The 25,482-nt window shown below is 47.1% G+C and overlaps 8 protein-coding genes across 12 annotated transcripts; 4 read left to right on the plus strand and 4 right to left on the minus strand.

Moving 5' to 3' along the window:
* Positions 1-22: 22 nt before the first annotated feature.
* LOC117590331 (cell wall protein DAN4) lies at positions 23-1,692 on the plus strand. The gene has a single exon (XM_034282826.1). The coding sequence runs from the start codon at positions 117-119 to the stop codon at positions 1,071-1,073; it is 957 nt and encodes a 318-aa protein (XP_034138717.1). The 5' UTR covers positions 23-116; the 3' UTR covers positions 1,074-1,692.
* A 1,364-nt stretch (positions 1,693-3,056) lies between these two features.
* Positions 3,057-6,146, plus strand: LOC117590327 (band 7 protein AGAP004871). The gene is made up of 4 exons (XM_034282820.1): positions 3,057-3,379; positions 4,800-5,316; positions 5,389-5,554; positions 5,636-6,146. Exons 1-4 carry the CDS (start codon positions 3,187-3,189, stop codon positions 5,843-5,845), a joined length of 1,086 nt encoding a protein of 361 aa, XP_034138711.1. The 5' UTR covers positions 3,057-3,186; the 3' UTR covers positions 5,846-6,146.
* Positions 6,147-6,718: 572 nt separating this feature from the next.
* Positions 6,719-9,013, plus strand: LOC117590326 (band 7 protein AGAP004871). Its single transcript, XM_034282819.1, has 4 exons — positions 6,719-6,995; positions 7,845-8,358; positions 8,420-8,585; positions 8,661-9,013. The coding sequence occupies exons 1-4, from the start codon at positions 6,767-6,769 to the stop codon at positions 8,880-8,882; spliced, it is 1,131 nt and encodes a 376-aa protein (XP_034138710.1). The 5' UTR covers positions 6,719-6,766; the 3' UTR covers positions 8,883-9,013.
* Positions 8,901-9,898, minus strand: LOC117590333 (NADH-cytochrome b5 reductase-like). Its single transcript, XM_034282827.1, has one exon. It carries the CDS (start codon positions 9,871-9,873, stop codon positions 8,935-8,937), a length of 939 nt encoding a protein of 312 aa, XP_034138718.1. The 5' UTR covers positions 9,874-9,898; the 3' UTR covers positions 8,901-8,934.
* A 432-nt stretch (positions 9,899-10,330) lies between these two features.
* LOC117590328 (transmembrane protein 185B) lies at positions 10,331-12,497 on the plus strand. Its single transcript, XM_034282821.1, has 4 exons — positions 10,331-10,730; positions 10,809-10,879; positions 10,952-11,526; positions 11,592-12,497. The coding sequence occupies exons 1-4, from the start codon at positions 10,693-10,695 to the stop codon at positions 11,982-11,984; spliced, it is 1,077 nt and encodes a 358-aa protein (XP_034138712.1). The 5' UTR covers positions 10,331-10,692; the 3' UTR covers positions 11,985-12,497.
* A 2,043-nt stretch (positions 12,498-14,540) lies between these two features.
* On the minus strand, positions 14,541-17,639 carry LOC117590329 (post-GPI attachment to proteins factor 2-like). Of its 2 annotated transcripts, none has more exons than XM_034282824.1 (5): positions 17,210-17,639; positions 15,630-15,794; positions 15,273-15,537; positions 14,974-15,192; positions 14,541-14,896 (listed from the first exon to the last, which is right to left on the minus strand). In XM_034282824.1, exons 1-5 carry the CDS (start codon positions 17,414-17,416, stop codon positions 14,736-14,738), a joined length of 1,017 nt encoding a protein of 338 aa, XP_034138715.1. In that variant the 5' UTR covers positions 17,417-17,639; the 3' UTR covers positions 14,541-14,735. The 2 variants fall into 2 exon arrangements, with proteins under 2 accessions (XP_034138715.1, XP_034138714.1); XM_034282823.1 differs by having other exon boundaries at positions 17,201-17,639.
* A 172-nt stretch (positions 17,640-17,811) lies between these two features.
* Positions 17,812-21,885, minus strand: LOC117590320. Of its 4 annotated transcripts, XM_034282811.1 has the most exons (8): positions 21,769-21,885; positions 20,756-21,540; positions 20,605-20,670; positions 19,561-20,520; positions 19,336-19,497; positions 19,068-19,269; positions 18,320-18,964; positions 17,812-18,265 (listed from the first exon to the last, which is right to left on the minus strand). In XM_034282811.1, the coding sequence occupies exons 2-7, from the start codon at positions 21,502-21,504 to the stop codon at positions 18,350-18,352; spliced, it is 2,754 nt and encodes a 917-aa protein (XP_034138702.1). In that variant the 5' UTR covers positions 21,505-21,540; positions 21,769-21,885; the 3' UTR covers positions 17,812-18,265; positions 18,320-18,349. The 4 variants fall into 4 exon arrangements, with proteins under 4 accessions (XP_034138702.1, XP_034138700.1, XP_034138703.1 ...); XM_034282809.1 differs by having other exon boundaries at positions 17,812-18,964; XM_034282812.1 differs by having other exon boundaries at positions 17,812-18,964; positions 20,605-20,667; positions 21,769-21,884.
* A 1,005-nt stretch (positions 21,886-22,890) lies between these two features.
* On the minus strand, positions 22,891-25,377 carry LOC117590323. The gene is made up of 4 exons (XM_034282815.1): positions 24,965-25,377; positions 23,828-24,868; positions 23,415-23,763; positions 22,891-23,338 (listed from the first exon to the last, which is right to left on the minus strand). The coding sequence occupies exons 1-4, from the start codon at positions 25,154-25,156 to the stop codon at positions 23,031-23,033; spliced, it is 1,890 nt and encodes a 629-aa protein (XP_034138706.1). The 5' UTR covers positions 25,157-25,377; the 3' UTR covers positions 22,891-23,030.
* Between the last annotated feature and the right edge of the window lie 105 nt (positions 25,378-25,482).

A 25,482-nucleotide genomic window follows, 5' to 3' on the forward strand; every position in this document is an offset into this window, starting at 1 on the left:
GGGTCTGGCGGTATATTTTATCGATAATTCCGCGGTCTCAGTGGTAAAATATTAATTTTGCCTGCCAAATTTCCAAGGTTTTGGACAAAATTGCACAAGAAAGGCCTGGCCTGAGAATGAACGTGCTTCCGCTGCTTTGGCTGCTGTGCAGCTCAAGCCTAGTGCTGCTCGCTGCTGGCGAGCAGAATGCCACTGTGGCCAGCGTTGGTGCGGCCAATCCCCAGACAGCACAGAGCAACAGTTCCACGGCAGCGCCGCTGGTTGTGAATGCCACTGTCTCAGCTCAGGCTGCAGTGCCTGGTCAAGTGCACATCATTGAGAAAACGCAGGTCAAGTCGACCAACGCCACGGAGCTGGCCAAGGAGCATGAGAAGGACATAAACAAGACGAGCACAATTCCGCCAGACAACACGGCCAAGACAAGGAAGCGGACGGACCCGGTGCAGCTAAAGCCCACCATTGCGACAGCGGCGCCAACCAGCTCAGCTCCGGCAGCCACCAATGGAACAATCACAAAGGCAGCAACAGCAAAGCCAGCCACTGGCAACATTGTGGCTGAGGGCATCTCCATAAGTGATGTGAAGACGGTCAACAGGTCTAGCACGACCAGCGGCAATAGCAGCAGCACCTCCACTATTCCATCGACTACAACAACCACAACAACAACAACAACCACAACAACAACAACCACAACAACAACGACGACGACCACGACGCCGCGTCCCACAAAGCCAGCCGTTGTCTACAGTATGGACACGCACAGCGAATGGGAGAAGGAGCAAGAGGATAAACAAAAGTCACCGGCGGCTCCTTCCTTGGCTGCGTCCTCGGAGCCCCTGCCGGTGCTGGCATCCACGCATCCCGAACCGGCAGCACCAATGGTCCAGGAGCTCACTGGAAATCTGGCGGATCGTGGGGGCAACGACTACATCGTGCCCATTGTGACGGTGCTGCTGACGGTGCCGCTGGCCATTGGTGTGGTCACCATTATGTATCGTCGCTTTCGCGAGCTGTGGAGCACACGGCACTACAGGCGCATGGACTTCCTGGTGGATGGCATGTACAATGACTGACGAAGGCGCCAGGCGCCAACGGGTGGCAAGAGTGGCCAGTGGTCAGCGTGCTCCACGTACTCGGCCACCACCACCACATACTCCTCCTCCATACAGCAAAGAATTTGTTAACCAATCAAGCGATAAGCGAGATGCGATAATTATTAGTTGTTTAAGTTTCCCAAAAAAATGTTTCGGATGTTTGCATCCAATGCAAGAGAGAGGATGGATCTCCGCCAGAGAGTGAGATGCACACACACACACACACACAAAAGGATAACTAGGATATTGCTCAGTCAATTAAAAACACACACAATCGGCGAAAACAAAGTTAGAAACGAAACATTTATAGTTCACAAATTGTTGCTAAGAGAAGTGTCTAAAATTTCGTAGAGGCCAAAATTGGAACTTTTGTAAGCAAACTGATTTTAGAATGCAAAATTGGATTATACGCATTATTAGTTGTAGGAAGCATTTGGAATTTGTATGTGAAGCAAAGAGCATTTGTTACGAAATCGGCATATGATAACCAACACAGATACATACATTTATATATATACCTATATACCTATTATATACATATATACCTTTATATAGCTACTTGTATGCAGCAATCAATCCAATCTATGATTAGTATTTAGCTGCGACCAAATTGTATCAGTCCCTGATCCCCATCAACCATCAACCCTGAAGCATCAATCAAGCGCAATTAGCAATCACTCATTTGTGGTAGATCTACCATATATAGACCGTAATGTGCCTTACGAATCAGCTATATACATAACTATATATATATATATATCCTACCTATAGAATATGTAGTACATATATCGGTTGATGCATTTACTTTACGCCCCTCATTGCAGCCCCCTATCGCAGGGTGCAATTTGTAGCCTCAAAGTAGGTACATCTTTACATATACACATAACACAATAATTATGTACAATTCTCATTGTTATTCAATGTAACAATTACAATAAACTACGAGAATATGCCAGTCAAAGAAAATGATGAAATTTCTTTAGCTTCTTAGTGAATAATTCGCAAGTGTAGGCAGACCCGTAACACTTCTATCCAAGCTCCTACATAAATATATTTCTAATTTGGTTGCAGCAGATCAAGAGCAAAAATAAAGATCGTAAATATACGACATATCATAATAATTAATGAACAATTCAGCGGCAAAAGCGTGGGTCATATTTTCTTATGAAAACTTAAATATGTTTCTACTTTGGTTCCGTATAGTAGTTTGTGCCTGCCCAGCGGTAATCATTCATTATAGTTATAACTCATTTGTGTCTAGCTAGATATTGTCGCTCCGCTCCCCCGAGACTGATCCCCATGGTGATTTGTGTACGAGCTCAGGGCATTTTGTTGTGGGGAAAGCATTTTGGGTAGCGCTTGGGCTGACCTGTTGCGCTTATGCTGAGATGATTTAAGAGACAAATGTGAAAGACAAGGCGTCGCCATAGCTCAGTGCCTGCCAGCAACTCCCCCTGCCCACTAGCCACTACCTTGAGCTATAGATATGCTCAGCGTATTCTATGTATATCCATCCAGTTGCCAGAAACAAAAGGCATTTAGCTTTAGCTGCTGTGAAATACTGTGATTGAAGTGCTGTATAAATTATCTCCATCTCTAGTGGCCCGTTTCGTATAATTTAAACAAAAACAAAAAGAACAAACCATCGAGTCGCCTCGTTTTGGGCATCGGGAACTCGTACTACGAGTAGGTGAATGTGTGAAATAAGTCGAGCAACTGCTGCTCCTACGAGTATATCTGTTTAAGATGGTTTTTTGATACCCATTACAAAGTAGAGTCTGTGGCAACTTTTGATATGTGGCAAATATTTGGTTATCCTCACCATCAGATGGCTATTCCCAAAGAGATATACCCATACTGCGGGGTATCTTTCTGGTCGCTACATCCGTCTATCAATTGAAGCTTTTACTGTAGGAGATTTTGTATTGTGTGTTTTGTTTGTTTGGTGGATTTTGTGCCGCCTCCGCATTCACTTGAAAACGTGCGCTGGACGCGTGCAGTTCTCATCGATCAGTTTCCGTTTAAAAATACCTTCGGCTCATCTATTTACCAGCTCGTTCGTGCCCTTTTGCTCGCTCGTTTGTTCAGAGATATGCATCCTGCCTCGCCGCATCAACATCGCTCGCGTCTGCATGTCGGCTCGCCGGGATCGGGCCAAGTGCAGGCCTCCTCATCAACGGAGACATTTCCCCTGACACCGCAGCCGCAACATCATCAGTCGTCGTCGCAGCATACGGTTCACATACCACCTGCCGCCTCGCTGCCCTATCAGGGACTCAAAACGTGTAAGATATGAGACGAACAAAAAATGAAACCCTCAAGGATTTTAAATTCTATAAATTCTGCAGAAGAAATTTGAACGAAAGTTCAACGAAGTTCCACAAAAATATAAATATCTAAAGGTTCAAAAATTACTTACTTATTTTAATTCGAATTTCCCAAATCATACTGAAGGAACTCTACAATTATTTGGATCTTCCAGGGATTTATTATATTGCAGGAGAAATAATATTTATTAAATGTGTTTATTTTGGAATTTTTAAATTCGATTTTGTTGCATAGTTCCTTTTGTGGATTTGTGGACCGGATTTGCAGGCACAGATTTAGCCTGCTGCCGCTTTTTGTTTAGCTCATAAAAATATACGCACATTGACTGCCAGATACAAATAGTTTTTTCCACATGACCTCACAGATCTCGCAGATAAACCTCCCAGCCCCCTTCCGCCATAATCCATAATTCAAGAAAATGTGAAATGAATGCAAATACAAAATCATAATTAAGGCACGAGGTGAGACGGTTTGTCGGTTAAATGAATCAGAAACGAAGCCCCAGAACCAACCAAATATTCCAGCTGTATCGGAGAGCATTGAATTGTACGGACCACCAATGAAGTATGCAATATAAACTCTGCGCCGACATATACAAATAAATATAAACTATCCCACCCGCACGCACAGGCCTCGGGGATTGAGGCATATGAACACCGATCCGTGTATCCGTGTATCCGTGTATCCGTGTGTTCGTGTGTTATAAATCGTACTGTCGAAACATATAATGTAAACAAAAGGAATGAAGTACCCAACACCCCGCCGGGCGTTTCTCTCGAGGTGCAAAAGAAAAACAAAACAGCACAAGAAAATGGAAAAACAAAAACAAAAAACCAAAACCATTTTGGAGATCATATTCATGAACGTGTTGTGTGCGTGTACTCGAATACACTCGCCCCGCGTGTATACTCGTACTCGTATCTGGCCATAAAGAAAAATGTTCTAGTTATGTAGTTAGTCGAGCATAAGAAATGCCCCACTACCGCTCGCTTTGCTGGATATTTATGGAATTTATGGCATTTTTACTAGATCAAAAGCAATTTGTACAAATTAATTGCCACACAAAAAACAAAAACACAAGCAGATCCATGCCCTGGAATACTCTTATGTGTTCTACATTTGTGGTGTGGGGGCAATTGAAATATCATAATGGGTTGGAATAACCACAAATCCGCATAATTTCAATTGCGAAACATAAGGAAAGGGAAAGGGAACCCTGACACATAGGAATGAGTGTACGAATATTCTCAGTGTTGGAAGGGAAGATATCCAATCAATAGCCAACGCCAATCGTCAAAGCCGTTCCTCATTCTTAAATCCATTTTACAAACGAGTTGTTCCAGCTTTCAATCTCTCTCTGTTTCTTTTTTTTTGCAGCGGAAAACGATGACATGGGCTGCGTGGAGATACTAGCAACGGCCATTTCCGTGCTGATTATGATTCTCACCTTTCCAATCTCCGTGTTCATCTGCTTCAAGGTGGTGTCCGAGTACGAGCGGGCTGTGATCTTCCGCATGGGTCGCCTGCGTAGCGGCGGTGCCCGTGGGCCGGGTGTCTTCTTTGTGCTGCCCTGCGTCGATGATTACTATCCGGTGGATCTGCGCACCGTCTCGTTCGATGTGCCACCGCAGGAGGTGCTGTCCAAGGACTCGGTGACGGTCACCGTGGATGCCGTGGTCTACTATCGCATCAGTGATCCCCTGAAGGCCGTCATTCAGGTGTACAACTACAGCCACTCGACCAGCCTGCTGGCAGCCACCACATTGCGCAATGTCCTGGGCACCCGCAATCTCTCCGAGCTGCTCACCGAGCGCAAGACCATCTCGGATACGATGCAGATGTCCCTGGACGAGGCAACCGATCCCTGGGGCGTCAAGGTGGAGCGTGTGGAAATGTAACAGCAGCCACGAACCACCCACCAACTTTATCCGCATTCATTTTGCCTTTTTCCTCTTTCTTTTTCCAGCAAGGACGTCTCCCTGCCCACGGCATTGCAGCGCGCCATGGCCGCTGAGGCGGAGGCCGCTAGGGAGGCCCGCGCCAAGGTCATTGCCGCCGAGGGCGAGATGAAGTCATCGCGTGCCCTCCGTGAGGCCTCCGAGATCATCTCGGCCAGTCCATCGGCCCTGCAGGTAAGTCTTCCGCGCAGCTCCGAGCTCCGAGCTCCGAGAATCTCTTGGCCAGCGCTGAACCTTGTTCTTGTTCGTCCGCAGCTGCGCTACCTGCAGACCCTTAGCAGCATCTCCACAGAGAAGAACTCGACCATTATCTTCCCGCTACCCATGGAGCTGCTCACGCCATTCCTCAACTCCCACAATCAGTACCAACAGCAGCAACAGCAGCAGCAGCAGCACAACATGCATTCCCATCCGCCGGCACCATCCACCCCACTGCATCGCCACCAGCATCAGCATCATCAGTGACGCTCAATGTCGGTGCTGCAGCCCTATCTGGAGGCACTGCATCGCTGCGAGCTCAAGCGACTGCAGCGTCGGCGGCAGCAGCCAACAATGGATCGCAATGGTGGGGTGGAGCCGGATGATGATGATGTCGAGGACATCGTTGGCTATTTGCTGTAGCATTCGATCGAATACCATTCGAATTAGGATCATGGGAGGAGTATAAGATGCTGGGAAATACCCAGAATTCTATTTATTGCATCAAAGTGTTCTTAGTCTAACTGTTGTGGTTGTTGTGTTTTTTTTTTGTTAATGAATGAATGAATTAAATTGTGTGTGTGTAGAATAAATCGCGAAACAAAAAGCCAATCTTGTCACGAATATTTGTAGTTTGTGTATTTTGTTTTTGCATTTTTCGGGCATTCACGGGCATTCTCTTTATCACTTTTCGCTTGTGCGCCTGCCTGCATTATCGATTGGCGTAGACTGAATCTGTAAGCGATCGATTGATCCCTCAACACGAGACAAATTCTACGCATTTGACTTGAAGCCCAGCTCCAGCCCCAGACAATTTCCGGGCTGCTGCTGCTTGGGTTTTTTATATGCAACGATGATTCATCCGCGAATGGCAAGCCATTTACAAACAGAGCCGGTTAGGTGGTGTTCCCATGGGTGCTGACTCGGTGGGGCAGCTTTGGTGCACAAAAAGCAGAGCGCGATAGCGGGGGCAGCCAGAGATACGAAGTGCTCGTATCTGGTGGCGTGGGCATTGGGCAGAGCGCTACCCGGTTCGTGATTAACCGTTCCCCGACACGACTCTCCGCGTTATCAATGGAATGCCCCGAAAGGGTGATTGTTTGTTGTTCAATTTGTATTTCGTGTTGGCGACAGTTTCGAGTGGCTCGCTGAACGGAGTGGATCACAGATCACACACAAATCAGAGCCATGGAGCAACAGCAGCAGCAGATGCACCACCAGCACCAGCAACATCAGGATGCGGACAACCCCGTGTATGCCAACTACGAGGATATGCGCAACTCGGGACCGAGCAGCTCCACCGCCTACATGATCAACATGGGTCCTGGCGCCCCACCACAAGGTGTAGTTATCTCTGATCATTCGCCACCGCGCAAGCGTTCCGGTGTGACGCAACAGTATCGGGGATTTAAGACATGTAAGTAAACGAACGATCTTCTGATAGTAACGTCACATCAATATATATTATCCAGCCAGCCAGCCAGCCATTCAGATATTTTCCAAATTCACTGGAAACGAAATTTAGATTAGATTGCACTCGAAAATACTTATAAATGGAAGAGAGATTGGTATAAGGATAAGGAAAATGGCATTTAATCAATGGCTAATTAACAGTCAACAGTCGTGAAAATGTGTTTATTTTGTATGCCATTTGGGTAAAAAAACAAAACCGCAATTATTTGTATGAGATAAATGTTTAAACAGATACGTAGATGGGGAGTTTTGGCAGTTTTTTTTTGCATAAGGAATTTCTATTGGGAAGTCTTTTAAAAGTCCAAATTAACTACAGGATATACCAGTGTCAGCTTTACATTAATGGCTTCAAATCCCTTTATAACTTTGACACAGCAGGGCTATGAAGCTTATGGCTTGTGGCAGTCGTTACAGATAAATATTATTCGTTTCTATATGCAAACGACAATCAGAATGGAACTTCGCACCAGATCTGTACAACAGATTCTACAGTCCTTCTGCCCATGCCAGGGCTTCCGATGCTTCTGTCAAGTGATCCTCTCTCCGGGTGCACTTAAGATCAACGCTTTTGTAGCCTATTCTCCCACATTCCTGTGGGACTGCAGTTCGAGTGTGGAGAATTGATTGAGTAGCCTGAAGTGCAGAAGGAAATACGTGTAGGGGCGCGTGCCTTATCTGTGGGCAAACACTTTGGACGGATCCGTCAATGATTAGTCATCCAGCATGGAAGATCTTGACTGTGTCTGTGGCTGCTGGAAATAATCTCTCATTCTGTTCTGTTCCCATTTCGCAGCTGAGAACGAGCCGAAGGGCTGCATGGAGTGGATAGTGACGATTCTCTCGGTGATTGTCTTTATTATTACGTCGCCCATTTCGATATTCATCTGCTTCAAGGTTGTGGCGGAGTATCAGCGTGCGATTATCTTTCGTCTGGGTCGCCTCAGTGGCGGTGCCCGTGGACCGGGCATGTTCTTCATTCTGCCCTGCATCGATGAGTACCGCAGGGTGGATCTGCGCACCGTCACCTTCAATGTGCCCCAGCAGGAGATGCTGACAAAGGACTCGGTGACGGTCACGGTGGATGCCGTGGTCTACTATCGCATCAGCGATCCCCTCTATGCGGTTATCCAGGTGGAGGATTACAGCACCTCCACTCGCCTGCTGGCCGCCACCACGCTGCGCAACATCGTCGGCACCCGCAATCTCTCTGAGCTGCTCACCGAGCGCGAGATCCTCGCCCACACCATGCAGTCCACTCTGGACGAGGCCACCGAGCCCTGGGGCGTGATGGTGGAGCGTGTCGAGATGTAAGTACAGCAATCATTCCTAAGTACGTCTCTTAATTCCTTATCCCGTTGTTCCTTGCAGCAAGGATGTCTCTCTGCCCGTGCCCATGCAGCGTGCCATGGCCGCCGAGGCGGAGGCGGCTCGTGATGCCCGCGCCAAGGTGATTGCCGCCGAAGGTGAGAAGAAGTCTGCCCAGGCCCTCAAGGAGGCCTCCGATGTCATCTCCTCCAGTCCCTCAGCCCTACAGGTGAGTCCGTCGACCGTTGATGTAACCAATTGAACGTTGGCTAATCTTCTGCTGCTCTTCTTCCGCGTTCTGCAGCTGCGCTATCTGCAAACATTGAGCAGCATTTCGGCCGAGAAGAACTCTACGATTGTGTTCCCCTTGCCCATGGAACTGCTGACGCCATATCTGGCCAAGTATGCGCACATGATGCCACAGGTGCCACAGGTTCCACAGATGCCCCCACAGCAGTCAAAGGAGAAGGCCGCTGATGGCACGGTGATTGATGCGCTGGCCGCTTGGCCAAAGACTCAATTGTAAATCCGTGTAATCCTGTCATAACATGCATTTCCTAATCCTTATTCGCTGGTCTTTACAACAAATAAACATTCTCCTGTGCCACACCAAGGGCCTTAGCTGCCGCTTCGCCCATGGCTCGCTGAAAGCCTGAATCTCCGGCTATTATTAGAACAGGCAGGCCTGGGATGGCAGGAGCGACATGCTGCTTCAGCTCGTTGGCTTCCAGTCGGTGCAGGCACACTCTCTCCTTATAGCGGAGGCTTCGGCGCAGCTCGTCGCACTCCTGCCTGCAGTGCCCGGCCTCCAGGCAGGCATCAGAGCCACATTGCTGGTGGGGCACGTACAAGCAGCTACGATAGTTCCAATATTTGGCAAACTCCAGAAGCTGGTCACGGAAGTAGACATGCTGCAGATCGGGTGCACACATCAGATGCCATATGCGACTCATGTCATCCTCATTCTCCAGCACTTGGCCCACCAGTGGCAGCGTTGGGGCAACGGCGACGCCCTGGCAAATAATATAAATGCACTTGGTCACGGCTGAATCGTGCCGATAATTGCCAATCGGTCCGCGAAACTCCAGCCGGTCGTTGGGTTGAACGGCAACCAAGTGCTGGGACATGGGACCATCGGGCTGCAGCTTGACTAAAATTTTAAACTCTTTGCTGGCAAAGTCCGTCCAGTAGGGGGAATAGGGGCGCAGCAGGGAGCCAATGCGCAGCATTATATGGTGTCCCGGGGGAATGTCCAGCACGCAGTCATCCTTATCGTCGCTCTCCGCGGCATTGCCAAAGTGCAGGAACAGCACTTGGTCATCGCCCGAGTGGGTTTCGCGCTGCAACAGCCGGAAGCTGGTGTACTTTAGGATAATGTTCCGCTTGCCGGCTAGCAGGGCTCGCTGGCTAGGCCTAGGCTTGTTGTCCAAGATGCAGTTGGTGCAGCCATTGCCACAGCAATCCGAGTCCTGGATAGTAAACACGTCCTCCACTTTCTGTTCCCTATTGGCTGTCATGCTGACAGTGTTGACTAATTTAGCAGTTCATTTTGTTGAGGCAATAATCGCAAATAACGAAGAGGCTGAGATTTCTTCATTTAAATGCTTTCGGGACTTGTAAATCAGGTTCATTTGAATTCGGGAATATAAGCTAATATGTCGAGGCCCGTCAAATGTATGTGCTTACACTTCTAGGCATATTAAAATCACGAAAAAATTAACCTCTGATAAATAACTGTCAGCACTGCCGGTTAATGCATTGTATCGATTATATCGATGGTTGTCAAATTTAATTGGGTCGATTTTGGTTGAGAGAAGAAGCACACTTATTAAGGATGTTGATGCTGGGTGGTTTTACATTTTACTTTTAGACCAATTTGAACTTTTTTCAAACTTTTTAAAATTACTCCATGGAAATTTCGATAGTGCGATGTTTTAAGCCATCGATGATAAAACTATCGACAAAAACCCATCACTATATGTTACTGGACAATACGAGAAGTATGCGTGTGTAAATAACAAAAGAAAAGGCAAGACGGGATAGCAGCAGCAGCAGGCAGCAACGCCAACAGAAGCAAGAGCAGAGCAGCACCTGGCAGCAAAATCTTTGTGCCCCCCAACGAAGCGTGTGTGTGTGTGTGTGCGTGCAAGCATCTGTGCGCAGCAGTGAGTACCGCAAGAGCAGGAGCAAGAGGCAACAAAAGAGACCAAGGCAAAGACAGGCATAGCGTATCGTTCGACGTCAAGAAGGAGGGCCACGGCAATGTGCAACTAGTGTCGGCCACACGCACGATCCCACTGTAAGCAGCTCTCATGGCCACATAGCCCCGCTTCAATATGAACCTGGAATCGCTCTTTCGCGACTTCAATCCCTGGTACGTACTGCAGACCCCCTGCGCTCAGCACCTGACCCTGAGTAAATCCTAACGAGTCTTCTTTGTGGCGTCTTGCAGCAAATTCATTGTTCACTGCAGCCTATTTACCTTTGTGACACTATATGCCTTGCGTCTGGATGACTACATTGGTAAGAAATGAGGCCCAAGGCCCCCCCCCCCCCCCCCAATTCCGCTAACCCAATTCTGCTCTCTTTCGGCAGATTGGCCTTATTGGGCCATCTTTACTCCGCTGTGGATTTGGAAGTGCACAGCCATACTGGGCGCCATTGTTGGTGCGATTGTGTGGTGTCGCTATCCCCACTACCGCCTCGAGGGCGATGCCTACACGCAGTTCAAGGCGATGCTCATCTCCCTGGCCCTGCACCTCATACTGCTGATGTTCGAGCTGCTGGCGTGCGACAAACTGACCTCGGATCGCCACCTTTGGGTACTTGTGTTCATCCCGCTGATCTTCGGCTCGGTGGTCAGTGTGGGTGCCTGCGTGTGGGCCGTCAAGCATGATCGCTCCTTCGAGCTGGAGCTCTTTTTGGCCGTTAATGCGCTGCAGTTTGTCTCGCTGCCGCTGAAGCTTGATCGGTTCGTCTACTGGAACTGGGACGTGGTGTTTGTGCCCATGTGGATTGTCATCTGCCTGAGTCTGGTCAGTGTGCTCTACAACATCATATTCTGTGGCATTATGATGCGCACCCCGGAGGTCTCACTGCAGCAAAAGAAGGCAGCCCTCAATGCGGCCGTGGGCAACATATGCACGGTGCTTCCCCTGCTCTGCTTTCAGGTGAGTCTCTAGATAATTGTGTGCCTAGCAAAAGTTGAAGCTTACCCTTTGATTTGCCCCCACAGGTGGTCATATGCGACAAGCTAGATGGAGAGCTAAAGTTCCCCTACATTGTGGTTTTCTCGCCGCTGCTCGTCTCCATTCTGGCGCTGATCATTCTCAGCTTCACCGCCAAGGGCGGCAACATGTGGTGGTTCGGCATTCGAAAATCCTTTAGCCAGTTCCTGCTCTCGGCCATGCCGTTCCTCCAGGAGTACGGCAACATCAGCTACCATGCCGACACGCATAGCAATGCCGGGCAGTCTGTACCATTGGATGCCTCCTCATCCACCAGCACGGCGGCGGCCAGCGAGCAGCTGCATGAGTTTAGCCGGCACGACAAGAAGAGCAAGAAGGGAGCCAAAAATGATATACTAAAGCCGGTGGTGCCATTCGTAAGCATTGATTTGCCGGACTAGACAACAGTTGCGGAAGAGCAGCGACAGCGGAAACAATAAGAAATCAAATAGATTTAAGGACACACATGCACACCTAAGGATAGGTGCACACACACAATCACATACATACATGAGCGCACATGCATTACTATATATACCATACCATACCATACCATAAATCGGCCGTAGCTTATAGTCTCGTACTGAACTCTAATTGTAAGCCTCATGCTTAAAACTCGACCCTATCCGTGGCCGCCACCCGCAGCACAACCATCCAAACATACACACATGCAATTGGGATACGGAGATCATTTATAATAGTTGTACAACCCAGATTTAGACGCATACTAAAACGTATTGCCTGAGAGCTACTATACCCAGTTCCACAGTAATGGTTGGACAGCAGGAGGAGCATGTACATACATACATATGTACAACTATTATATGATCCAATTTGATACCTTCCCTCTCCACTCCTCTCCTCCCCCACACGTCCACACACACAAAGAAAACTATGTTTAAAACGCGCTACGAGAAGAAAAAAAAAATGTAAATAATTTACAAATTACATGATTAAAAAACAAATCTCTTAAGTGCTTCCAAATGAAAAATAAATGCCTAAAAGTAAATGTATTTTTGTGGAAGGAAACGTTTTGGCCTCGTTTTTGATATGAGCTTGAAAAACCAAATATAGCATAACTATCCCAGATCTCCTCCAGGACATTCACTCTACAGAATGTCTTAACTCAACTAGCTTTAATTTCGTCAGCTCTCGTGTCAAGGGTTTGTGTGAGTTGAAGTTGACCTGCAATGCCGTTCGAGTGTTCCCTTTTTCACTGATTATTTGGCTCTTTCTTTGAGGAGGCATCTATCATTTCGAGCTTACTGTGGCAATTTTTTCTAAACATCTTCCTCTAACATTGTATTGTATTATTCGTACATTTAAATCCATTTTGGGGTTTTTGCAAATGACTTTCACGCAATGCAGTGAGTGGTATTAAACTTTATTCAAATTAGGAAGCTACAAAGTTACATATTCCATTGTTATTAATTTTTGTTATCTTTTGGTTTCTATTATTTCCATGTTGTTTTTGTCGTTTTTTAATAATAAATCGCTTAGTTTGTGTCGCCTAAAAATGTATGCAAAGGTAAAAAGGTTGCATTTTAAAAAGTGATCCATCCAGTCATCCGTTTAAGAAGGTATTCACCATATACTACATGTGTAGATATATAAAACCAATCGAAAATAGACGATGAAAGAGGCAACAGGAGGTACACTATATACAATACCATTATATATGGTATGTACATATGTATGTGTATGTTTATAAAGCGAAAGATAGGCACATAATTAGAAGTATTTGCAAAGGCGTAGTAGGAGGGGAAACATGAGCGAGATATGGGCAGGGAGCTATAGAACTTATAAATTGTAACGCATTAACATTTGGTAATTCAATTTAATTCAAATACATAGCTCAACTATTGCCTAACATATATATATATATATATATACATGTATATATAATTCCCCCCAGCGAGAACATTTGCATAGGTACCAAATCAGCATATCATTCCATTTGTTGAGTGTAAGAATTAACAATTGTTTTCATTGGTTTAGCTAGTTTTGGTTTACAAAATTCAAAGGATTCAAATTGAAATAGGGCGTAGGTATCTCTCTCACAAATACAATTCATAATTGGCATAATTATTTATAATATTATTTTACTTATGGAATAAAAGTGTTTCCTCTACTGCTTCAGCTGCTGTTACTGTTCTGTATGGTACACGATTCAATTTTGGAATTACATTTGTTAAGAAAAAAATAACACAAAACATAAATAAACACAAACGAATACATGGGTTCCGTTCTCCCCCAATATTCGAGAGTACACGGGAGAGGCTCCTTAATTTTGTATACAATTCGATTAGCTATGATGCAGCCACTCGTTCCGTAAATACAATTTCCCGATCCACGAGCTATGTATGTATATGTTTTCCACTGTTCTCATTCATTGGCTAAGTAGAATTGCCTTTTTATTATTTGCTAGATTTGTTTATCCTCTGTGTCTGTGGTGTGTGTGTGGTTCGTTGCCTGTCTATTGTCTGAATTATTTTCAGGGGCTCACAGGGTGCATAGGCGCCCAATAGGGTCACCAAACGTGCTATTCTATGCTATGTATTTCCCCACAAGTTTTGGATGATATTTCCTTGCTCCTTCTGTATACACGATATGTACGTCTAAGTGCTACAATGTAATAAACGCTGACTCCTTGAATTTTGGAATTGACATGAGATCTGCTTGAAAGCGGCCTCTGCTGCTCCGCTACTTTGTTCTCTTCTTCTTTTTCCGAGCTACCAGTTGTTATCTACTCTATGGTATTCCTTTGGTGCACTTAAACCATTACTTAATACATTTACTCGTAATTCGAATGTGTACAAAGGACATTATGCCCGTAAGATATATAATATATATATTATAATATTTGTGGAACTATGGAGCATTTTTGCATTCGTTTTTTCGGTTTCGGTTTATTTTTTTGCGTTTGGTTTTTAGTTTTTCGTTCACTTTTTCGAGTGTGTAGAGGGAGAGAGAGAAAGTTGAGGGAAAAATAGAATGTTTTGTGTTTGCAATGGAAGCGCTTAGGTTTAAACTTTAAAGTTGCAGAAGATCAATAATTGTACGTTTCGTATGGGAATTATACAGACACTGTACACGGTAGGAGAGCAAGCACGAGAAATCAAACGAACGCATGGAGGAAGCATATCCCAGATCTAGTCAGTTTTCGGCCTGCTGCTCAAGTACTGCGATATATTCTCCAGCGGCCCCTGCAAAATCACCATGTACTGCGACGGAAAGTCCCAGATGATCGTGAAATGATACAGCATATTGGCAATGGCAATCAAGTACTCGAAGAATGCAAACCAGCTAAAGGCTGCATATGGGGAAAGAGAGAGATTCTCGAATTAGTCAGCGACCCAAGGCGAACCCCTGCACTGTGCCATAACTCACCCAAATCGTGACAGTAGAAGCGATGTTTGGCAAAGAAGACCAACAGACCGATGGTGCTCAGTATAGAGGCCACAAAGAAGAACTTCTTCCACTTTATGGACTGCTGCTGCTGAACATTCAGTGACTGGCCAGCATTGAGTATTCCATTCAGCTTGATGGTGGCCAGCATATAGCACAGCGAACAAACCATGAACGTGATGAAGATTCTCTCGTGCACGGCTTCAGGCCGAAAATAAACAGAACAAAAACATCATCAATTATCTTAAATCTAAACAGCTTGTGCTTCAGCATGGACTTACGATAGTTCTCCCGATTTGATATATAGGTAACGCCGCCGAGGGACGCTATCTCAATGCAATTGAGCACCAGAATAAGGCTGATCAGCCAGCTGGCCTGTGGCACCAACTCTGGGCTGAGCCGCTTCAGCTGCGACCGATAGTAGTTCTTGTAGACAAAGGCAATGGGTATTCGTGGTCCGATGTGCAGCGCAATGCTAAAACGCCAGAAGTAGCGCTGCGGACTTACGCCCGTAATTGCACTTATCGAGGGTATTATATTGTAGACCTGTAAAGCCGAGCCCAAAAGGGAGTGAAGGTTAAATCTCTTGCTCTCTGTCTCTGTGGGGATTCTTTCGGGAATACCACCCGAACACTCACGCGGCAATGTGTCTCGTGTACATCGTCGTACTGGAAGACGTAGGCGGTCACAAAGCAGGTGAAGAGAGTCACCAGTGGCAGCAGGGCGGTCACCACGCAGATCTCATGGAAGCTGGCCAGATAGTGTATGGTCAATGGCTGCTCCTGATGCTGTTGCTTTGTGGCCTGCAATTATGGAAGGGAATTAGTAAGAGGTTGACTCAAGGGGGGGGGAGGGCCCTTCTTTGGGCGCTCCTTTCTGGTGGAGGCTTACCGTGCGCGCTAATTAGCTATATTTGGTTTTGTTTTTAATTTCGTTAAATTAGCAACAACAAAAAGCGCTAAAAAAAATGTGAAAGGAGAATATGAATAAATCAATAAACAAGCAAAAACAAAAACCCCCCAACCAATAATCAGAAACAAAGTTGATGGCAAAAAAACTATATATAAATAAACGCATACATGTGTACATACATATGTACTTGTATGTACATATTTACACATACTCATACATAAATGGACGGGGACGGCGACCCGGGGACTCGCACGAAAACTGAATAATGAATGAAGACCGACGGACCGAACGACCACGTCTCCGAATCACAGCCTCCGCAACGAGGGAAATAGGATTATAAATAAACGAGTCCTTGAGTGGGTGGCAAGGCCGTTTGCTATCATGGCAAAAGGATTAATGTCCAAATATAGATACGTCTGGAGCTGGAGCTGAAACTGGACCCACCATCCATCCATCCTGACGTAATCAGGCCCACAGCTGGTGCCGAGTTCCGCCTGCCATTGTCCAAAATTAATTAGCGCCAAATTATTTAGGAAGTGTTGGCGAGGCGTTGCAAATGAAATAGAATGCGTTGTGATTAAATCAGGGACCGGACAGGACATGTCACGGAACATTGTGGCGCACAGAAAGCCCACGCGTGGCTCCCATCGACATGTGGGGTCATAGAAAGAGATGTGATGAGCGAGAGATACAGAGTGAAACGTAACATATGGGAAAGGGAAGGGGCAGGGTTCTGTCATTTCGGAATGGTGAAAACATAACGGTAAACAACATGGAGGAAAGAGAAAAACAAATCGAAGCAAAACGCATTTCGAAAACTACAAAAGCAAAAAGCAAACAGAAAAAGCCCATTCAAGGGTGGGGTGGTTGGTGGGGGATGGTATATGTCTGTGTGTGCGGCATGCGCAGCTGAGGCGGGGAAATGGGTCTTCTAACTGCGAAAATTACAGCAACGGAAGAGCAAAGAGGAGGGTAAAATAAAACAGGCACACACACACATGCTTATACAGTACACCCACGCACACAACACACACACACACAGGCTGGAAGGTAGCTGGGAAGGGGGACGGTTTTTACGGCGACAGGGTGGCCTATGGCCGGAGCGGGGTCAGGTCATAAGCGTGCGCTGGCTGCCTTTCGGTTTTGGCTTAATGTTATATAATTTTTGGCCACACACAATCCGCAACCACACAGAAACATCAAGAAAACACACACAAAAACAAAAAACAATTATTGGCACACAGGTTATATGGTATATTGGAAAGAATTCAATTTCCATGGTTACACATGCACCCACTGTTCTCACCGCCGCTGCCGGATCGTGGAGGGTGCAGCTATCGCCGCTGGACCCGCCACTGCCGATGACGCCGCCGCCTCCATCACTGATTTTGCTGGATTTTGCCTCCGCTCTCGCCCCGCTGCTATCTGATGAGGATGATGCTGCAACACATCCTGTCCTCGATACCCCGGATGACGATGACGTTGATGCTGTTGAATTCTGTATGTTCTGCATATTTGTCGGCGGCGTCGTCGTTTCTGTTAATTGTTTGTCTGTGGAGGATGCCCTTTCGCATAATTTGTATGCCCTGCTGCTGCCGCCGAACCGCGCGCGCGCTTCACACGCGACTGCCTGTCTTTTTTTCCTTTTGATAATATTTAATATTTCGCAGTCCAGCAGTCCGCAGTCCCCGTTTAATTTTTTCGCCCACCTGCTTTTTTGTAACAGAACACGGTCACACTGGACTGGCGCCCTCGAAACCACTGCATTTATAGGAATCTTGATTTACCGCTAACTTTTTCAGCGATACATTAACTATCGATAGCACAGCACTTGCGATGAATTCAATGCGATATACGATGTGCTAAAATGCGCTCAAAATCACGTATTTAAGAATTTAATTAAATAACTTATATTATGTTATGTTACATATTATATTCGTTTTTTTATTATATGGAGCCCCATCCAAGGTTCAAAAGGTAGCTCCTTATTATGCTACGTCTAACGTATTGCTTCATTGCTGTTGTGTTATCAAAATGAAAAAAAAAACCGAATCAAATCTTACACTGAAAAATTAAATAAATATGTTGAAGCGCTTGCTTACTCGATTGCTGCTGCTCTTTTGGTTCGTGGACCATCATTGATTTAGTAACTTTTAAAATGTTGTGTTCCCCTTTGGGAGTGTATGAGGATGGGGATAGATTTAGACATCTGCCATTCTTCCCAATATGTTTCGTACGTCTTAATCGAATAAATTAATAAGTGTGTCCACTCAACACACTTATTAGTTCATTCGCCAGCTAATTGATTAATCCTAAACTTTTCCTTATTGCTAGATTTGTTAGCTTAGTGCAAGGGTGTGGACTTTACTGTCTGTATGGGCTGTGTGTGGGTTAGTTTGTTTTTGTTTTTGTTTGCGAGGAGCATGACAAACAGAGAAGCTGTCACCTATTTCCAAAGCTGCCCATGTACAATCTCTAGCATCATTTTCTTTCTAAAGTAGGGCATATGCTCCTGGCTGAATGTGAGCGGCTTGTCCCGAGTTATATATTCAGCTGTCATACAGCTGAAGACGCCGCAGTCACTACCGTTCGTCTGCTGCGGTCCGTTTAGGATATTTTCGATCCGAAAGCCGCTAACGTCAAAGGGCTGCTTGCGTTTATCCAATGATTCTTCCTGCACGTAGTTTTTCAACGCGTCGAGGACCGCGTTGTTCGGATTTCCTAGCGAGTCGTAGTAGAAGATTGTTTGGTTCTTCATGTGTATAATGGCCATGCACCAATGCATGCCATTAAAGTGTACCGGCACCACAATAATGTCCTTGCTGATCACATCAATCTTACGTGTCCAGCGCTTCACAGCACTAAACCCGTCCTTAAGCAGACGTGACATAAAGAATGTGTTCATGGCATACACACTGGGCAGTATGCCCGCCTTCTGCTCTGATCGTTCGATGATCATATTCATATAGAAATTGATCACCTCATCGTTCAGCCAGGTGAGCCCGGTCAATGAGCGAATATACTTTTTCGTTATTGTAAGCGAATATTTTCGGATCAGCGGCTGCAAATACAAAACCAGAGACATTCATGTGATGAGAGGCAAATCATGAAATAGAGCGAGACAGTGCGCTGCACTTTTGCATATATAGATGGGGATGACTTACATCATTAGGATCGCCAGTGACCATTTCATGCAGCTCCCTTTGCTGTTCTTCGCTGATGGGAATAAACTCAATATCCGGCTCGACTTCCTCCTGCTCGGCACCCGTCTTCGGTGTCATGGCCAAACATCCCATGCGGTAGTCCAAGACGGTCCATCGGAATGTACCCTCCAGACGGCGACGCTCTTCGGTTAACTTGTCAGCGCTGGAAAGGAGTTCGATCATTATAACTGAATCGACAGGCCCGTCTAGTGTGGCTTAAGATACTTACTCGACGTGTGCCAGCTCACGGTGATGGTTCACTTCCGTGCGTTGACGCTGCTCGCGCTGCCTGAACTTCTGCTCATAATCATCTCGAAAGAAGATGATTTCGCTTAAAGGCTGTTGCATCGTCTGGAATTTCTTCTGGTGCTCCGCATCACTTTTTGCAGCGCTAAGGATATCAGAAAACAATTTAAAGTTTGCCTCAAAGTTAGATGCCATCTCCTTCACTTACGGCTTTTCATTCGAACTACTATCCAGATCAATTATGACGGGCTGTGGTGGTGCACCTTTGGCTGCCACTTGAACGGGGGGCGAACTGCCGCTGCCGCTGCCGCTACCCGAGTTGCTGTCCGTTGAGTTTAGCTCGAAGACAGACTGGTGCATCGATGTCTGTTGCGGTGGTGTTGGCCTGGGGACGCTCTCCTTGGCCTTTTGCACCTGCCTGGAGTACTCGGCTCGAAGGTCTTGCGTGTTGGCATTGGGGTTCTTCTTCACCATGGCTGTCCAACTGGCCATTGGTAGGAGTGGCGGCGGGTTTGTGCGGCTGGTTTGCTTTCTAAACTCACTGATGGCCACGTCGCTTACGAAATTCACGTACTGCTCACGCTCGGCGAGACGCTCCATGCGCATGAGAAGACTGTCGTGATTTGGGGATCCGCGAATGGAGTGCGAATGATGCGGATGATGCTGATGTCCATTCATGTTTGTGTGTGGTTGCTCGGTGTAGCCATTCTGGCCCAGACGCACCGCATCCGCATACAGCAGCGAGGGGCGTACAAGCGATGAGGGTGCCGCTGCAGGAGCAGCAGCGTCCCCATGTGATGAGGACCGACCCTTCGGACCCCAACTGGCTGAGGAAGCAGTGCCAGTACGCCCATTACCGAGCGACAGTAAGAAATAGCCATCGACTGGCGGCTCATCATCGTCGGATAGTTCTATATTATTGCCGACGCCATGATATCGTATGACTTGATGTGCGGTTCGTGGCTCATTAAATATGGACAGACGCTTGTTACCCGAAGAGGGTATCTGCATACGGGTCATTGCTCCTGATTCCTGCTCAGCAAAAGACGCTGACGCGCTGGTGGTGGGCATGTCCTCGGCAATCGGTTGCGAAATGAAACGGGGAAATGTGCTTTCCACACGGCGATACTTGATGAAATTTTCCTTGCCGCCGTCCCGTTTTCCTCCACTGAAATAAAGTAAAAGCAGTAACAAATTTAAATAAATATACTTATGACATCAATTGAGAGTAAAATCAAAGGGAAACACTTACGAACGCTTTCTGGTGGTTCTGTTCTTTAATTGTAGAGTTCCTTCGTCGATGGCGGCTTCGTTGCTGCTTTATGGAACAGAACAGAGACAACAATAGATAACCAAATATATGCACACATACCTAATGTTATATTTCCCCTCTTTTGACTTACCGTGGACCTTGTGCTCCGTCGCCGGTTACGGCTACTTCAGTGGCAGTTTCATTTTTCTGACGTGTCCAGCTTTTCAAGAGGTTTCGCAGTTTATCCAACAAGTTCAATCCCATCGAATCGCCTACAAGTTTTTCTATTTGCTCAATGTCCTTCTGAAAGGCCACCAATGGCGTTAATTCCTCGGCGGACAGCTCGTACTCCGGCACAGCTTTTAAATCCTTCCACAGCTTAAAGAGTGTTTCCTGGCACAGTGAGATTTCGAACAGTTGCTGGGCTCGGCTGCGCTCTCCCCAAGGCCGCTTTTTTTTCGACCCAATTACGTGCAAAATCTGGTAAAGGGCTTTAACAATGGTTCGCTTGGATGTTGGTTCCACACCAGCTTCGGGGACGCACGCGTCTGGCTGCTGCTCTATTTGGTATTCTTCTTCAGCCGTTGGCTGTCTGGACTGTAGATTATGTTCCACGGAAAACTGCAGGCCCTCTTCTGGCAGTTCAGTTGGATGCTTTTGTGGAAGTGTCTGCTGTTTCTTGCCAAATTTCACTGCAGCTAACTGTGGTGCGGAATAGTGTGGTACTGTGTGTTGTTGTGTGTGTTGAGGCCCGTTGTTTTCACTTAAATGGTTGGTGCGTACCTTATTAAGGATCGGCGTTGGGTTTGGGCCATAGTAATGGAGATGATTGGCTGATCTATAGCTATGAAAATCTTGTGCATTTTCCAATTGCCCGAAGTCCTCGGGATTCTGAGACATACGGCTAAACTTTCGGTTTTCACCTGTACACTAAATCTGCAAGCGATCAGGAAAAAAAAAATGAGGTATTTTACTAGTAAACACGAGGTAACAAAGATAATGTGTGCCATTGAGTGCGTGCCGGCTGCAAAGTTTTTGTTTTACCCCTGGAGTGCCTAGACGCGTATTCTCGGCTTCCCGCTTTTCGCACACAACAGCCGCCGCGGCTCTTGATGCTGTTTCACTCCCCCCACGCCGCTCTGTTCACCATGGTGGTTCACTTACCGCTTAAAATCGTTAAACACGAAACAATTTTGAAAAAACGTTTTTACTAGCTTAGCTTTACTAACTAATTTTACAGAATAATTATTTTTTTTTTACTTCTCGGAGAGCTAGACAGTCAGTGTTGCCAGCTTAGCTATTTTCGCACTGGATCTAGCGTATAGCGAATGGAGAGAATTATAGCTATTTTCCAAGATATATTTAATTTTTTTGATATTTAGCATATATAAACCTTTTCAGAAATTAGATTCACCCCAGGAACAATGTGGTTCTAGTTTGCGAGATTCTACTGTTAAATAAACGTTTCAACACTTAGGCGTTTATTTTTATGCTACCCTCAAAATTATCTGGCAATTTCTGGCTTTCTAGCAAGTTTACTTTTTTATGACCCGAGAGTTGGCAGCACTATAGCCAGTGTGACCGCTGAATTATCGATAAAATATAACGCACAACCCTCAAAAAGATACCAAAATATACCATATCATTTTAAAAATATACCGTAAATATACCTTAAATCTTAAATAATTTTGCTCGACTTTGACGATCTATTTAATATTACTAGCAAGTAATTATTGTCAGCGTTAAATCTCTTTAATTGGATCGCTCACAAAATAGGGTTCAATTAAAATCATTCAAATCACAAAACGTACTTAAATTACCAAAAAGGCGATGTTATTGAACACCATGGTCCGATCGAAAAATTTCGAGGTTTTTCATTGGTTGAAAGTTAAAAACGCGTAAAAGGTCAGAAAAAATATTAAAAGTATTTATTTTCAATATAGAATTTTAAAGTACATGGCGGGAATGAAATGTAATAGAAAGTAAATCTTAAGATCTTCAAGGCAATGTTCTGGGCACTGCTGCGCATAGACGAACCCTGGCGCAATCTTCGAATCCCTGAGGGAGTTTGATAAATCTTTCGAAGTAAAACGGTTGTCCGCATGATCTTCGAAAGAGTCAGAGTGCGCTGAGCAAGAATGCACGGCCCTCTACTTCCACTACTGGACGCTACGGAGTGCTAGTGTGCACCGATTTTCTGGGCCGATGTCTCTTCCTATGTAGTTGCCATGTAGCAGAGAGCTGCTACATTTCCATCATGGCGGGCTTTTTGTATCGATTGGTGTATTGGTTTTTGGTTAATTTCTTTATTTTGTAATATCACCAACGAGCTACAACCGGAAGCACAAGAACAACGACAACTACCAAGAGATACGGAGGAATATGAATGAGAAGGAGGACGAGAGGGAGGAGGAGGCGTACCGGACCTAGTCGCTGCCCTGGCAGCAGAAGAAGAGAAAATTCCACAGCAGCGTTGTCGCTCCGTAGAGGGCCCCGGCAAGGCCCACGGTGGCTTGGAAGGAGTACCGCACGACCACCCAGTGGGCCAGGGCGCCCCACACGAGGATCAGCAGGCCGTTGGTGAAGTGCACTGGCCGCCGTATGGCCGTCCAATTGGCCCGCGTCATGCCCATCTGGAAGACGAGCTCCTGCAGAAAGGCGGTGACCACCTGGCCAAAGCCCAGCAGCACAGCGGAGACGCTCAGCAGGAGCTTGGACGTGGAGAAGCTAATGACTGTGCGGGATCGCAAGGGGAGGAAGGTAAGGATTAGTCTGCGGGCTCAAATTGGACGCGGGTGTGGCACACTCACAGATCAGGGCCAGGCACTTGCATATACTGCCCATGGTGTGCCACTGGAGCTTGTGCTTGTAGAGGCTTGTCCCGAAGCGCGGCGTCATCAGCGAGAAGCACATCCAGGGGAAGGCCAGAAGCGAGAACAGAAACGGAATCTCAGCATTCTTGAGGGCATGGTGCGTGACCGCCAGTCCCGGCAGCACTGTGAGGCACATCACATAGCTGAAGATGTCCGCCGAGAGCAGCAGGGTGGTGGCGTACAGCTGCGGCACGAGCAGCGCCTGCTGCAGCGGCATGGCAATCTTGTCCAGCAGATTCCACCACAGGTGCGAGGTGACTGCCCGCGACATGCGACGTATGCGATGCTGCTTGGCGGTTGCATGGGAGGGGATCATTAGCAAGGGGGCAGCTGGGGTGGAGAGGACTCACCAGATTGGCATGATTGGTGGGTTGCATCGGGGAGGAGTTGCCTGTGCCCGTGCCCGTGGCCGTGGCCGTGCCTGGATTGAGCGGCGGGTTCTGCAGATGAAGGCGGCCATTGGACAGGGATTTGTGTGACATTTGGGACACGGACATGCCATAGTTATCGATAGTGGCATTGCTGGAACGCATCATGGACACAGTCTCATCCTCCTCGGGTATGATCTCCATGATCTCCACGCCATTGGGATTCACATAAGTCACATAAGCCTCATCCGTGGCCAGCATGTAGTTGCTGTGTGTGTCCACAACGGCGGCAGCCACCACAGCTGCACCAGGCGTGGCCACCATCTCGGTCGCGGGATTGCGCCATGAGAGCATCTCCAGTCCGTCCATCTGATCTGCAACCAAATTGGCTGCAAGAGCCGCTCGCAGAGGGAGGGCGGCAAAGCCCGTCTCCGCTTTGATCACGGATATGCGCTTGGTGGTGAAGGCATCCTCCCGATGCTTGGTGATGATCAGGCTGAGGGGGATGAGGTTCACCAGCAGTGCGGACATCAGGACAATGGACTGGGCGGTGCCATAGAGTGTGCGCAGGCTGGTGAAGACAAACGACAAGAAGAGTTGGCAGAAGGCCTCGCCGCACAGGTGGATCGTTTTGCGCACATATTTGTCCTCCCGCGGACGCACCGCCTCCAGTATGACATGCGTCTTCCACAGATACAGGCTGGAGCCGATGCCTGCAAAGCAGCCATAGAAAACAATGGCCACCGCCTGCGTGGTGGTGGTGACCACTATCCAGGCCGAGGAGAACAAAATGCCGCTGACCATCAGCGACAGGCAGGCAATGAGCGTGGCCAGCAAGAAGACGCGCCGGTACTGTGTTGTCTCCCTCGATCGACCTCCATACTCTGTGTCCAGATGCTCCATAATAGAGCGGCACAGCTCACCCGTGGCCTGGTAGACAATGGCTGGCCATATGCGCAGCACCAGATCCTTGTCCGACTCCACAACGTTGCCGTACAGGTAGGCGGGCGTTGCCAGAAAGGCCTGCAAAGAAACAGAGAGAGTGTGTGAGAAAGAGAGTGAGTGATGGAGATTTGTGCGAATAAAGAGATATAGAGAGAGAGAAAGAGAGAGACTTACGTGTATGGCAAAGCCGCAGAGCATGTACTTCTGTTGAATGTGCTTCTTGACCACCCGCCGTCGCTGTATGCCAGCGGTGGCCCGGGCAGTGGGTCGGCGCACGCCCACGCCCACGCCCACTGCCACATTTGTAATCCCTGTAGACGCTGCCATGTACTCCGTATCTCTGTCCCTCGCTTTGGGTGTTGCCATCCGTTGTTGTCTGATGGCCTCTGAAAGCTTATTTCGAGACGTATCCGTATCCGTTTGCCGGGCGTTCTGTGATGCGTTTTGTATGCGGCTCGGTCCGTTCCGTCTAGCCGTGAGCAGGCATCATCATTTACCAAGCCTCAAAGCAGCTTAGGTAATGGCCAAACGGAAAGCGTTCACCCACACACTGAGAGCCACACAGAGACGCCCTGCCAGTAGACGGCGAGATGGGTTCGGTTCTGATAACAATCAACTCTTATCACTCACCCACAACCAGAGATATCTAGGTACTCGTATCCCTATCTCTGTCCACACACTGATGCATGTGT

The sequence above is a fragment of the Drosophila guanche genome, unplaced genomic scaffold (genome assembly GCF_900245975.1).
Source record: "Drosophila guanche unplaced genomic scaffold, DGUA_6, whole genome shotgun sequence".
NCBI lineage: Eukaryota > Metazoa > Arthropoda > Insecta > Diptera > Drosophilidae > Drosophila > Drosophila guanche.

Excerpts from the sequence above, each read along its gene's own strand:
- LOC117590327 (XM_034282820.1), top strand. The coding sequence starts at position 3,187 with ATGCATCCTGCCTCGCCGCATCAACATCGCTCGCGTCTGCATGTCGGC. Across the intron at positions 5,317-5,388 it reads AAGGTGGAGCGTGTGGAAAT|CAAGGACGTCTCCCTGCCCA; the intron begins GTAACAGCAGCC and ends TTCTTTTTCCAG. Across the intron at positions 5,555-5,635 it reads CCAGTCCATCGGCCCTGCAG|CTGCGCTACCTGCAGACCCT; the intron begins GTAAGTCTTCCG and ends GTTCGTCCGCAG.
- LOC117590333 (XM_034282827.1), bottom strand. The coding sequence starts at position 9,873 with ATGACAGCCAATAGGGAACAGAAAGTGGAGGACGTGTTTACTATCCAG.
- LOC117590323 (XM_034282815.1), bottom strand. The coding sequence starts at position 25,156 with ATGGCAACACCCAAAGCGAGGGACAGAGATACGGAGTACATGGCAGCG. Across the intron at positions 24,869-24,964 it reads TCTGCGGCTTTGCCATACAC|GCCTTTCTGGCAACGCCCGC; the intron begins GTAAGTCTCTCT and ends GTTTCTTTGCAG. Across the intron at positions 23,339-23,414 it reads CAAGTGCCTGGCCCTGATCT|TCATTAGCTTCTCCACGTCC; the intron begins GTGAGTGTGCCA and ends GATCCCGCACAG.
- LOC117590328 (XM_034282821.1), top strand. The coding sequence starts at position 10,693 with ATGAACCTGGAATCGCTCTTTCGCGACTTCAATCCCTG. Across the intron at positions 10,731-10,808 it reads TTTCGCGACTTCAATCCCTG|CAAATTCATTGTTCACTGCA; the intron begins GTACGTACTGCA and ends GGCGTCTTGCAG. Across the intron at positions 11,527-11,591 it reads TTCCCCTGCTCTGCTTTCAG|GTGGTCATATGCGACAAGCT; the intron begins GTGAGTCTCTAG and ends TTGCCCCCACAG.
- LOC117590320 (XM_034282811.1), bottom strand. The coding sequence starts at position 21,504 with ATGTCTCAGAATCCCGAGGACTTCGGGCAATTGGAAAATGCACAAGAT. Across the intron at positions 20,521-20,604 it reads AGAACCACCAGAAAGCGTTC|TGGAGGAAAACGGGACGGCG; the intron begins GTAAGTGTTTCC and ends ACTTTATTTCAG. Across the intron at positions 19,498-19,560 it reads AGTAGTTCGAATGAAAAGCC|CGCTGCAAAAAGTGATGCGG; the intron begins GTAAGTGAAGGA and ends TGATATCCTTAG.
- LOC117590331 (XM_034282826.1), top strand. The coding sequence starts at position 117 with ATGAACGTGCTTCCGCTGCTTTGGCTGCTGTGCAGCTCAAGCCTAGTG.
- LOC117590329 (XM_034282823.1), bottom strand. The coding sequence starts at position 17,416 with ATGCAGAACATACAGAATTCAACAGCATCAACGTCATCGTCATCCGGG. Across the intron at positions 15,795-17,200 it reads CGGCAGCGGCGGTGAGAACA|GCCACAAAGCAACAGCATCA; the intron begins GTGGGTGCATGT and ends CCATAATTGCAG. Across the intron at positions 14,897-14,973 it reads CTTCTACTGTCACGATTTGG|CCTTTAGCTGGTTTGCATTC; the intron begins GTGAGTTATGGC and ends CCCCATATGCAG.
- LOC117590326 (XM_034282819.1), top strand. The coding sequence starts at position 6,767 with ATGGAGCAACAGCAGCAGCAGATGCACCACCAGCACCAGCAACATCAG. Across the intron at positions 6,996-7,844 it reads GTATCGGGGATTTAAGACAT|CTGAGAACGAGCCGAAGGGC; the intron begins GTAAGTAAACGA and ends CCCATTTCGCAG. Across the intron at positions 8,586-8,660 it reads CCAGTCCCTCAGCCCTACAG|CTGCGCTATCTGCAAACATT; the intron begins GTGAGTCCGTCG and ends CGCGTTCTGCAG.